At 36.9% G+C, this 13,340-nt stretch overlaps 1 protein-coding gene across 7 annotated transcripts in view; it reads right to left on the bottom strand.

The window, feature by feature from the left end:
• LOC117972740 (poly [ADP-ribose] polymerase tankyrase-1-like) overlaps positions 1-13,340 on the bottom strand; it is a 119,836-nt gene that overhangs the window by 47,671 nt on the left and 58,825 nt on the right. For all 7 annotated transcript variants that reach the window (XM_058994815.1, XM_058994831.1, XM_058994823.1 and 4 more), the window contains exon 4: positions 1,733-1,769. In XM_058994815.1, the coding sequence (XP_058850798.1) occupies positions 1,733-1,769 (37 nt within the window). The remainder of the gene's footprint in view (positions 1-1,732; positions 1,770-13,340) is intronic.

The following is a 13,340-nucleotide window of genomic DNA, read 5'->3' as shown; positions in this document are numbered from 1 at the left end:
TACCCAACAAAGACTAAACAAAACTGTTAGAACATTCCGTGCTCGTGATGCACAAGTATGTGCACACTGTCTATTGTGCCTTGGCAAACATTTGCACCCAACCTCTCTCTCTCTCTCTCCATTCTTTGTGAGAAGCCAAGGCCAGGCTTCTTGGCAGCAGATGTATATTTATTTTAAGGAGACTGATGGATTGTTAGTCTTTTTAATGTATTTCTCTCATAATACATGAATGGAATCAAGACTTATAATAACCTCAATTAATAATTAAATCAAGCAAGGAGTTAAATTATGGCACCACTATTTCTATAGTTTTTTTTATTTATTTTTACAAAAAGCAGAATGATAACTGAATTATTGTATGCTAAGACTGCATATATTACAGTGTTATCTGTATCACAGTTGTTTGTTTTATTATGTGGTACTTTTTAAAAGCTTCCAGGCAGCAACTACAAAAAGTTATCTTCCTCTATGTGCAGTTGTGATTACCCTTATAAAAAACAATCGTTTATTTATATGTGAATGGCACATTTCTGATGCTTTTACCATGATATCTGATTAAAATGCAAAGCAAAGAAACTGTTTTGTTTGTGTTTAAATTTCAAGTTTATTTTTATTTCCTATTACCTTACACTGTATACTCTGCAGAACCCCCTCCCCCTCCCCCTGTTCTATACAAGACAAAATGCATTCGATAGACACCTGTGTATATTAAGTGACATAACAGAGCAGACTGTCTGGGTGGAAAAAAATGCTTTGATGACACATAATGCTCTGTTTTTGGATATGTCTTGCCATGATGGTTTTAAATCAATGTTGTGTTGCCTGTGTTGGCCTACTAACAAGACACCCTGCAAATGTGCGCACATTTCATAAAACACATAACAATTTGTAAAAACTTTTCATAGGCTAGACCAAGAGAGAGATTTCATTTTTATTTGAAATAGAAACGCATCTGGCACCTCTACTGTAAATTGATCAGCTAAATTCAGTGGCGACAAATTCTTAGTTTACTTGTTATTGATATTAACACTTCCCCACCCTTTCCAAAAGCAACATTTATTACATTAATATAAAAAATACAATATTTAACAGGACTAAATGCACAAACCAGCAGCTTGTATACAGTATGTATTCTTTTTCCAGGTGAGTATGCAGTTTCATCATCCAACCCCACCCCCTCTGGATATAAGTGTTTTTAGACAACAATTACATTTTTTTTAAGCCTTTCTTAATAAAGTTGTGCAGGCATTCAGATTGAAAAGCTGTGCTGTGTTGCTTGTCAGAAAGGCAACTCTGAATGTTGTGAGGTTCTTCGTAAACTCCCTGTGCCTTATTGCCTTGACCACCACCTCCCAGGGGAGTGTGTTGGAAATAAAAGGACTCATCTGGCCAATTAAAAAGGCAGGGGGATATTCTGGCACTAAATTATTTACAACCAAAAATAAAATGAAGATAGCAGCCTGCCTGAATGCACATGTCGTCTCTGGTGGCTTTGAGCAAGATGTGTAGTTAAACTCAACCTTCCGTTCAGCGCAACATAGCAGTGTGTGATTAACACTAACATTAAAAAGACATTTAAAAAAAAACACAAACACACTACTAAAACAGGCATTCTATTCAAATCTAAAAAATAAATTTAAGAAACATACAGCATTCAAAATAATCCCCTAGATCACAACAGCAGTGTCTGCTTCTTTCTAACAATCAAGAGAAAGAGAAAGGGTATACTCACCTCGCTGCTTCCAGGAGTTCGTCCTTCTTGTATTCACCTAAGTGATTGCAAAAAATCATTGTGTCAGTGCCGGCTACAGGGAGAGAAACAGCCACAACCAGAGATGAATAACAAGCAAGACAGTCTATGTTCCGTACACTAATATTCACTCACAAACACAAACAAGGATCTCTCCCTGTCTCCGTATAAAAAAAACACAGATGTAAACTGGAAGAGAGCTAGCCCACACCCCGCTGGGTGACAGAGCTGTGACGTTAGGCTGCTTGTGGTGGCATCATCACCAGTGTCTTGGAGACGGGCAGCAAATTGATGCAGATTCTTGTCCAATCCTCAAATGAAATGGCTTTCCTCCGACAACCAATCAATGCTATCCCCCATTTTTGCACAGAGGAAAGGTTGCCTTGATAACAGACTACCCCCCTCCCCCCCTCCCTCATTCTCTAGTTCTCCCTCCTCCTTTTCAATCCAGCCTGAATTGTTGTGAACTAAAACAAATTCAGGGATAAATGCGTTCAACCCTGACATGTGCACATCCTGAAAAAGAGTGTGCACATGCAAGGGAGATACAGCCCTTCCGTTAACCAATTTAGTACGGCATGGGAGACAATGAAACCAAAATCCCAAACAAAAACAGTGCTGTTTAACTGCTGCTTTGTTACCTTTTGGCAGGCTGCTTTAAGGAAAGGGCTTCTGTAGAAATGAGTATGCATACTTAATTGGCTCTGCTACAGTAACACAAGGGATGGACTTCCTTCTGTATAATTCAGACAAAAGGATTCTGTTGTGTAGGTAGACTTCCAAATACCCGAGATGATGAAAGATGATTTACTGTATTGATCAAAACTGACAGAAAGGTGACTGACATAGCCTATTTTGCCCTTACAATACCTTTATACTTTATCATATTTTCCCTATTTTTAGATCTCCTCTGATATTTCTCATTGTCAAAAAAAGAAATAAATATATAAAATTGCGTATGCATGCAACATAAAAAAAAAAGAAATGGGAATAAAAAAAAAGAAATTAAAAAAAATGATCTGCTTTTGCCAACAAACATTATGTCACTTCAAAATACACTGCTTGGTCTCCATCGCCCAGAAACTAAAAAGTCACCGCAATTTAGCAACCATTTTAGGCATGAGCTCAGCCAAGTGCTGCAGCGGTGAATGTTATGACACCTATAAACTAGACAGACTGATCGATATCTACCGTAGCAGTAAGGCAGATATACTACAGCAGTGCTAAATAGAGTACATACTGTACAATAGGTAAATAATGACAGATATTTTCATTATGAATGTTAACATGGCTGATAATGATGAGACAGATCTATGGTAGGTTGGTACATCCAGTATACATACAGATTACCGAGTCTTAATGAAAAAAATGACACAAAAGATCTGCAGACAGTTATATTAGGTATCAACATGCCTTTTTTATACTTTCATTAAAACTTTACTAAACATTGTGTTCATTGAGAATATCCATCAAGTCAATATTAATTAGTGCAAGTCTGATTTCCCATTACCTGAGCACCTCAAAAGTGTGAACCACCTTCCATCTACTACAAGTACCCCTCCACAAAGCTCAGTCAATTAGTATTATCTGAAATCATTTTTAAAAGGCACTTTTGCAACAGAGGAAAATTGTGTAGATTTATCAGGCTGTCACATCAATGGACAAAGCAAGCATGTGCTCTGAAATACAAAATCAGAGGAACAGATCATGTACAGTACATGCAGCATGACTAACACGATTCACGCAGGATTCCTGCATTAATACATTGTGAGCGCTACGTGGACATTGCAGGAATGGTGCGTGAAGCTTGAATGAAGGACGTGTTGAGATCGAGTGTCGTCTGGCATTGAAGGGGGCGCTGTGGAGCAGTGCCGCAGCGAGCTAAATACTTGTACAGCACTGCTCTTTACAGAGTGTCACTTCAGCAGTGATTTTTTTTTCTCTTCCTCTTTTTAAAACCATTGCATACTCGCACATACATGCTCCAGTTCAAAGTCAATAAACTCAACCTCATTGGTTTAATATTACAGAAAGAAATGTATCTTGAAAGTTTAGCATAATAATGCATGTTGCAAAATAAATAATTTTCGTTATTTTCACAATTAAAAAAAGGGTTGTTCACCGATATGTTTAAAAAAAAAATTGCAAAACTACTTCACACAGAACACATCACACCATAAATCCTTTAACCACCTATACATGGCACAATAAAATGCTAGTTTGTCTAAATAAAAATCAATGTAGTTAAAATGTGCAAGCTTACAGTAATACTAATTGAGGCCAATTGTATTTTGAATAACACTACTGGACGTAAAAGGCTGGTATTGTAGCTGCTGTTTCAAAAATACATGCAAAATTCCACAGCAGTGCAAACACATTTTTTTTTTTTTTTTACAGGTGTAATAATTGATCTGTTCTCCCACTATAACAAAATCCACAGACCACTTCTTAAATGCATTGAAAACAATGCTGTTCCACCCTCAACCGCCTTTCATCTGGCAATGTTGATTGTGCCTATTCCCAAAATTGTGTTGCTGTTCTGTCTGTTGTCCCATTTTTGTTTTTATGAATTTATTCTTACAAAAACTAAAAACTTTAAACCAAACTAACTCTAAAACACCTACCCAGCATGCAAATCCTGATGTATTAAATTTAATTAAATTAAATACAGATGAACCTGCTTTATATCATGATTGCCGTGCAGGCATAATTTGTGATATAAAACAGGGTTTCACGTTTGCCTATGACAGCACATTATGAGTGCCAGAGAAAAACAAAAAAAAAAGGAAACTAACAGTGAACTAAAGAGCAGTGTTTTAATAATGTCACATCCCCATTGAAGCGTATTATAACAGCAATAGCTCTTATATTTTCGTTGAGTGTAGATCTCAGACTTGGAGTATAAATGATATAGAATTTGAAACGTTGAAAACCACAACAGGTTATAAAAGTTAATATTAGGTTTTCATCTGTGTTTTATTTCATAATATGTTTCAGTTAGCCACCTCTGATCTCACTGTAAATACACCCAATATCAACCAAACCCTTTGTGTGTGATAATGGGGCACAGGTAGACACTGTGGAAGTTTGACATTTCTAGGAGCCGCACTGTCTAAAATGCACAGGGGATAGCAAATAATACCGCCATAGACTAAGATATTGTTAGCTGTCTAATTTGGTATGTCCTGTGTTTCTCAGTCAATACCAATCTTGTGTGTGTACTATACATCAAATAAATATATAAACAAATACGGTGTCTGTAAACAATAACGTTATATGTAATACATTATGCATTTTTAATATAATTTACACGACTCGTGTTTATTCCAGACATAACAGCACAAGCCACAGAGCAACAACATTCGTGAAAACTTTCGTGATCATTTACTTTCAACTTTCAAGTTTTGAAATCCAAAAAAATATATAAAAAACAGGCTACCTTGAAATTGGAACAATCGTTTATAAACAGGTAGGTCGCACAGTTTATACATTAAGCATTAATTAGTTAAAGATTGTTTTAGCTGTGCATGTCAAAGACGTTTTAATGAAAACAAACTATAACTGATTATACACATCACAAAGAAATCAAGCCGTCGTGTCAAAAAAGTTAGTAAATGATTGCAAAATGCAGCCGACATCTGCTGCGTGTGCACCTCACTCGTATTTTACCTCAGACACGAGCAAAAGAAAAATTTTGTGCCTGGGGGCGATCTCATTTTATGCATGCGCAATGCACCAGGGGATACAGGTTTCTGAGGGGGTACTGAACTGGTTACAACACCTGTTAACTCACGATGTAACTCAGAAATGACTTCAGATAAAACTTCCACCAACGGTCCGTTCGCACAAATTCCGCTTTGAAGCCACTCTAAAATGTACGAAACGGTATCATCACTGCTATTAGTTTCTAGCATATTTCTCGTAGTTCTGTAGCTGGGTCGCTACGTCGGGCCTAGCAGCTTCAGGCATGTACCTAATAAAATAAAATAAACAATAAGAATGTTGCGGGAAGGCAGCGTGAGAGTAGGGTGAAGACAGAATAGAGTGAAAGCTGCAGGAAAGCAGCGTGGTGGTGACGTTAGCTTGCGTGAATCATGTTACAGTCACACTGCATGTACTGTAGGCCAGTGTACAGCAGATCAGACCGTACGTGCAACACATTGTATTGCTAATCAAGGCTTGGTGGTACTGAGGGTGTCACGCACACATTACGTATGTCTCAGAGCTTTCATATTATTGTTTTTAAAGGCAAACAACCTAATTTTAAAACATGTCTTCTGCACTGAGCTAGAATACACTAGAACCATGTTGTGTAAAGTGTCGAAATAAGGTACACAATACAGGATGCAAACCAACATCTACCGCTACATAAAAATGGCATCACTCATGTCAAATCCTAGTAGGGCCACAGTGTGAATACATTGTTTCCAGACAGCTTTTTCATATGCAGGCTAGTTACCTGGAGTTCAGTTATATGGCAATGCAAGCTAAAAATTGAAAAAGCTGGAAAGACCGACCATACTGCTAATAATCACATGGGAACTGGTGCAATAGTAGAGTACTGTACTTCCAGTAATAAAAGAAAAGCAACTGTGAGAAGTTGTCATGCCACAAAAACTGTTTTATGTGATGCGCTCATGATGACAAACCCCTTCCTCCAAGTCGAGTGCTGGGAGAGTTCCATGCTCACTGAAGCAGATCCAGACAGACAGTCAGTCAGTGGAAGTGAAAAGTAATAATTCTATAAAAAATGTAAGGGCATTGGGAAACACTACAGAGTATTGCCAACCCCAGAACAGCAGTACCTGATGTAATAACACAACAGTTACTGTAGTTGCATAAACAACAAGACACGGACAAGGTTTCTCTCAGAATATCCCAATATTAGGAGATCTTATTCCTGTTTACGTTTCCGACAAAAATGCAATTTACAGTAGCTGCACCAGTCATACAGCAGAACAAATAGTATATAGTACAGCCTTGCAACCCGACCCGAGCCCGACAAGAAGTGTTGGGTTCGGGTCAGGTGGGGTGTAGTTTGTATATTATAGTTAGGGCTCCTGTTTTTCAGGTTTTATTGATTGTATTTTTCGGTGCTTATTTTTAGCTGTTTGAGTTTTATGTAAATCAGTTTTTTTGGGGGCTTTCGTTTTTGATATACTGTATGAAATTAGTGTTTTCAGTTACTTTCCAAAATACTTGAGCGTTTTTTTTTTTGTCAAAATATGTATAGTAGTAACTTGACAGCACACTTAAGTTGCACCTTCTTTCCATTGCTGTCTTCCACAACGAAATCCCTATGGTCACGGGCACATTCTTCTGGGGTTTTTGTGTGTAGGCATTTTTGTACATTTCGCCACAATTCTGTTTTAAATCCTCCGTATCTTAACTGTAACACAGCTTGAAATCCCGCTAACAAGCCTCCATCCTGATTGTAATCTTGTTTAAAATCTTGCAAGTGGAGTCTCCAATAGAAATGTAGGAATGTGCTGTCACTCAGTAGTTGGGGCGGGTTTAAAGTATTGAGAACGAATCAATGATAGATGCAAGTAAGGAAGGCTGGACATTGCCCAGCAGCACTGGAAAATGAATTTATTATTATTTTTGTAGTAGGTTTTATTTTTTAATGGGACTAGGGTAAAGTCAACGTGAATTGATTAACCATTTCCACAGTTTTTCTGGTGTTTATTGGCTACCCACCGATTTCTTTTTTTTTTTTTTTATCGGGGGGGGGTGTTTTATCGGTTAAAACCAAAAATCAGAAGCCCTAATTATAGTTCAGGCTCTGGTCAGGTCAGGTCAGTGTGTTATCAGCAAGTGGATTATGGCGTTTTTAAATGATTAAAATAAATACAAATGACAATAAATAATGTATTGCCATTTACTTGAACAACGTATCTTGAAAGTAAAAGTTCAGTACATAAATATAGGTATAGGTATATGACATGAAAAACATGGAAACTACTTCAAATGGAAAAGAGTAATGTTGAAACAGAAAATCACTTTGGTGTACAATTTACATACAAATGGTTTTGGATATTTCTTATTCATTTTATTAATATAGATTAGCACAAACCGACATACCACTTCTTTAGGAGATTAGCATGAGCTACTATAGGAAATCTGGAGCAGCTTCTCTTTTGGGCTGGTGCTTGCAGTCTGCCACAAAACACTGCAGTACACGGCTTATTAGCTTTAATTTGTATTAAATTAAGTCAGATTAATGTTTATGTGGCACCCTGGAAAAGGGTGAAAGTTATTAAAGTAGATTGTATACACTCTATTTAAAGACATTCAATGTAATACTGTTGTAGCTCAATTTTGCCAGAATGTGTCGCCACAAGAGACACTCAGAGAGACTGGAGTGCGTAGGAGTCAAAAGTTTCAAAGTGAAATCAAAACGCAGAGTTAACCCATTCATTAATGCCTACATTTGTATACTGTGTATCTATGTTTGCACCATGCATTTTAGCACCCTAAAGGGCCTGGACATACCAGCGCTTCACGTCACTTCGCTTTTTATTTATTTATTTTAAAAAATTTGACGTGTAGTAGTAGACAGTGCCACACCAGTGCATCCATATCCAAGCGTCAGTTACCTTTCCCGGGTAAAAAAACAAAACACAAACCTAAAGTACTTTATAGCAATACATTTAACGCAAAAATACTCTCACTCCCCCCCACTGTTGCTCTTGCCTAATATACATCAACAGAAGATGAGGAAGAAGAGATTCGTACTGCACATACATTCCCATTTGACTGAACTTCTTAAAAAGGGAATTTAGATAGTCTTCTAAAAATAACAAACTTAAAGTACTGTGCCTAATCACAGTATGTGCAGTATTTATACGTGCGTGTTTATGTGTGTGTTGTGTGTCGGTGTACTTTTTATCTGCATTTTGTGTGTAAACTGTCAATAACATTAATTGACCACAGTTTCACAGCAACTGATTTTGCAGCAAAAGATCTGACCGGTACATCTTGTAGCTCATATAGTGATATTTTTCATTTAATAAAAGACCGAAATCAGCAAAACAAAGCACATAAAAATAAAACTTCAGATCGATCTTCTAAGTCAATGTTTAAGACATTTTACAATGCTATAACACACACACTGTATTTCATACACTTTGAGTAAAGACTATCACATAGAAAACGTAGGTTTTTTTAATTTTTTTTTTTTTTATATAAAAGTTAAATGTCATAACTCTGCTGTACGGTTACTGACTCAGGTATATGATTGTACAGTTGGGCCTTCATTTAAGCTCGAAACCGATTGGTCCATTCACGGTGTCCATGGAAACATAAGCCCGGAATGTTTTGCTCGACTTACATACGTAATGAATAGTGGAAATTGCGAGAGGGGTATTGTTGCAGAACGAAGGCTCCCACAGCGTAGCTCTAACACGGTAGCTCACACAAGGTAGTGCTGCGTGCGTAACTCGTAATAGACGTCATCATTAAACCCCGACCACATGATAAGGGTGATAAATGTAGGTACTAAAACAAAAGTTTATTTTATAACAATAACCTAACCCTAAAACTAAGGTTCGTGGGGTATTGGCCGTAACTTTAAATACACACAACAATAATCTAACCCTAACCCTCAGGTTCGTGGGGTATCATGGTCACATGGTAGGGGTGTTGAGGGTCAATGAAGCACTGCGTAAATTAGTTGCGCACGCAGCATTAACCTGTGTGAGCTACGCTGTGGAAGCATTCGTTCTGGTGAAGTAGACGGCAATTTAGCCAGCGGCCGGCTGGAAGTCAGAAGGCTGTATGTTTAAAATATATTTGTGAAGATGGTCGGGTATGCAAATATTTCAAAAGGTCTCGGGTCGCATTCGGATCGGGTTTTAAATTTAGACCTCTAGTATATAGCATGCAACCCGTGTAATGGCCCCAACACTATCTTTTGACTTGGATTTGCATTCGCACTGCAGAATAATTACTGTATCAGTCATTAAAAAGTGAAATCATCACTTACATCCATCTTTCAGTATGCACAGTAAAAATGCAAGTTTAATATACAGACATAGTGCCAATACATTAAGTTATGTGCCAAAAGAATGTCCTTTGGACAGGCATATGGACAGACACTTGAATACCGTATAGCCCCAAAATCAAATAATGCAGGAGCTCAAAACACACAGAAGTACACAGTTTGAGATCAGCTCAGGAATTATTCAAAAACAGACAATATACTGTAGATCTAGATGAGATGAGATGAGATGTACCACAACATAATTCTGATCAATTCTGATAAAGTAGAATAGATACTAGTTTGCCAGAGTTCACAATTTCCACTTGCAAAAAGTCCTTGGTTGATAATGATTTTATTGCAAGGCTCCGGATGGATTTTATGATGGGCTGTGCATACAAAGCACTGACCAAAATTACAGATCAGATTTAATATTCTATTACATATTGTACTATTCTCTGATAACAAATATTTCTGATGAAGGTGATATATGGACAGCATTATCCTCATTTTCTTGTAATGCTGAAATCCCCATTAAATCGTTATCCTTATCTGAGGTATTGATCGAAAGCACAGGCCATCTCTCACACTGATTTGGTCTGTATACAACCCATAACCTATCCTGAACAGCAGATCAGCCATGTATGAAACTGGACAATTTCAGCAGGTGATAATAGAAGCCAATAACAATAGATAGCTGTGGGTGATTAATTATTTTCCTTTTGATGAGGTGGGGGGTGGAGCACACAAATGGGAGCTGTAGTGCAGACTGTATCATCTCCAAGTAAGGTATATTACTCTCTGGGACTGCAATGCAAGATTTTTTTTTTTTTCTTTTTTTTTTTTATTGAACTGTGTATTTATAATTGCCAGCCAAAAAACACCAATAGATTTCACATATCATAATATGCTGAGAAATTAAGATAAAAGATCAGGTGTCTGGAAATCTTGGCACCTTTGGCAATCAAATAAGAGGGAGCGCCTGAGTGTAAAATCAGGGAGAACTTTTGAATTGGGTTTGGGTATGCTGGTGTAAGGTAGGGCCACTGACTTAAAATAGAATTTCAATCAAAGCAGCAGAACTGATATTTTGAAAGGGAATTCTAAATAGTATTTTGCACGTTTGTGGATACCAGCAGTCTACGTTATGCTGTGCCAAGGGGCTCCACACATACAAGTACAGGGTTTCAACAACTGGGATTAGACATCAATTGGGTGTTTATTCTGTTTGTTACTAATTTATTACTTTGTTGTTTTTCAGTGTCTGGTTTTGATGCTATCTGCAGAGACACACACTATGGATGTAGATGCCACATACTTCAGAATCTTTTTATTGTCCAACTGCTTTGCAGTCAAATGAATGATGATCATGAGTTGGTATATGAATTGGGGTATAGATGGTAGGTTAAGACAAGTACTGTGGCAAAGAGGTACAGAAGAGCGAGTGATAAATTGGATACAAACAGACGAATTAGTCTATAAATGATGAATAGATGGATGCATAGACAAAGGCATATACTGCAAATGTATAAGAAAAGCAGATGGGTGGAGGTATAAATAGATATTACATTAGGAGAACAGCTGTGGTAAGTAAATAATCATAGATGCAGCAGATATTGCCTCAAAAAGGGAGACAAAATTAAAAGGTGCAATGGATACAAGAAGATCTGAACAAGCGTTTTAAAGATGCACCATACGGGTGGGGGTACAATTGAAAGCCTTTGGAAAGCTTGACTACCACTTGGTTAGTGTTTTTTTAGTTAACTGTAACAATAACAAAAATGTCTATCAACGAACATAAATCATATCCGTTAATAATAACTATAACTAAAATAGAATGTAAAACGATAATGAAATAGTAACAAAAAATAAATAAATTATTTTGTTATAGTTAGGCTTGCTACTTTGATTGTAAATTGGTAAAGCTTGTTAAACGTCGAATTCCCCATAAATGAGTTTGCCTGAAATAAATTTATATAGGATAAAATATCTGTAAAACCACTCGCTGTTTTTTATTTTCTTACCAAAAAAAATCTGTAGTTTGTGTACTTTTTATATTTGCTGTCTCTGTTCCGCTCTGAATGGCTAGATGTCGCTGTCAGTCAACGACATCTAGCCATTCACTGTAGTTTCACTGTCAGTCATTTCATCCTGTTCTGACAGATCTCGTTCACTGAAGCAGCGCTAGAATGCTCTCATTTGTTTAAATGACTGTCAATCATTGACTGTCAAGACCTGTACCCTGTGCACTTTCATTTTCCAGCTACAGCGCCTGTCATTCTAACCGCCTACCTTGAAATTATCGGGTTAAGGTGTAGGTAAGCTTTTTCTATAGGTATACGGTGACAGTTACTAGTTTGGTTTGAAAATGGGGCGCAAGAGGAAAACATTTAATGAATATTGTGCACAATACCCTGACTGACGGCTGAAGTCTCTGTGCCAGGAGAAAGCGGGCCTGTCTGCCTTGCCTTCCAGTGACTCAGAGTCCAGCTGTGCTGAAGCAGGAGAGGGGCGGACCTTGGACTCCGAATAAGTGCAAGTTAGTTCTGTTCAACTAACTCTAGTTTTGTTCTGTGCATATTATTTTTACCTGTAAATTTATGCTATAAAAGACTGTCCAATACACTTTTATATGATGCGGTTTCTGCAGTTTATTTGAGAACATTTTGAAATGTGTGTAGGATCTTTATCTATATGTATAGCTTTGCTGTGACCAAACGTTATTTCAATTAGAATATTGGAAATCATGGTTTTGTTGCATGTTGAATATGATAAAGGGGTTTTGCTAAATAAGACGTTTCTCAATGACAAAGTGTTTTTTTTTTAAGCATAAAGGGGTCGATTTCACCCATTCTCTGCTTGAATGGAAAAACAAAGATCGGAAAAAAAAAACGTAAATTCTTTAATCAAAGTTAATCAAACAAAACTAGTGCTGTATTAGATGTATGGAATGAAAATGTATCTTGCGACAAAGCTGTTACCTGATTATGGAATGGAAAAGTGAGCCTATAGAAAATGTACATTTTAATGAGTTTTTGTTTCAATATGGTCCATATTCATAAAGCATTTTCAACCAAAATCAAAAATAAACATTTTAACTGCCTATAGGGAGTGTAAATTAGCACAATAAAAACCTACCTGACACTCCAACTTCTTTGTGTTGTTTTCTAATAAGGATTAAAAGGTAACTGCTTTATAAATATGGGCCTACAGTATGTTCTCTCCAGTCTGTGATTTTGTATTGTACAGAAAAGGCAAATGTTTTATTTTCTATTAATTTTTTTTCCCCCATGGGGACCATTGATTCAGGCAAGTTGCTTATATATTTAACCCTTCTATATGCCTTATTTTCATCAGGCATTGAGGTTGTACTTAAACATTTACAACTGCAAGTTAAATGGTTTAATTATTTTTCCTCAAGTTAGTTTAATGTGAAAAAACCTAAATATAGCTTTTGTAAATTAAGTAAAAATCAAGCTGAAATAAACAGCCTGCTTTTTACTACTTGTTTCCAGCATACAAAATCTATTTGACTAGTGTTCAAGTGTGTGGAGGGCTGTACAGCAAGACTTGGCTAGTAATGGTAATCTTTGATCAATACATTTTTGC

Source organism: Acipenser ruthenus, chromosome 2 (assembly GCF_902713425.1).
Source record: "Acipenser ruthenus chromosome 2, fAciRut3.2 maternal haplotype, whole genome shotgun sequence".
NCBI lineage: Eukaryota > Metazoa > Chordata > Actinopteri > Acipenseriformes > Acipenseridae > Acipenser > Acipenser ruthenus.
The sequence above is the reverse complement of the archived record's forward strand: the minus strand, read 5'-3'. Positions and strand labels throughout refer to the sequence as shown.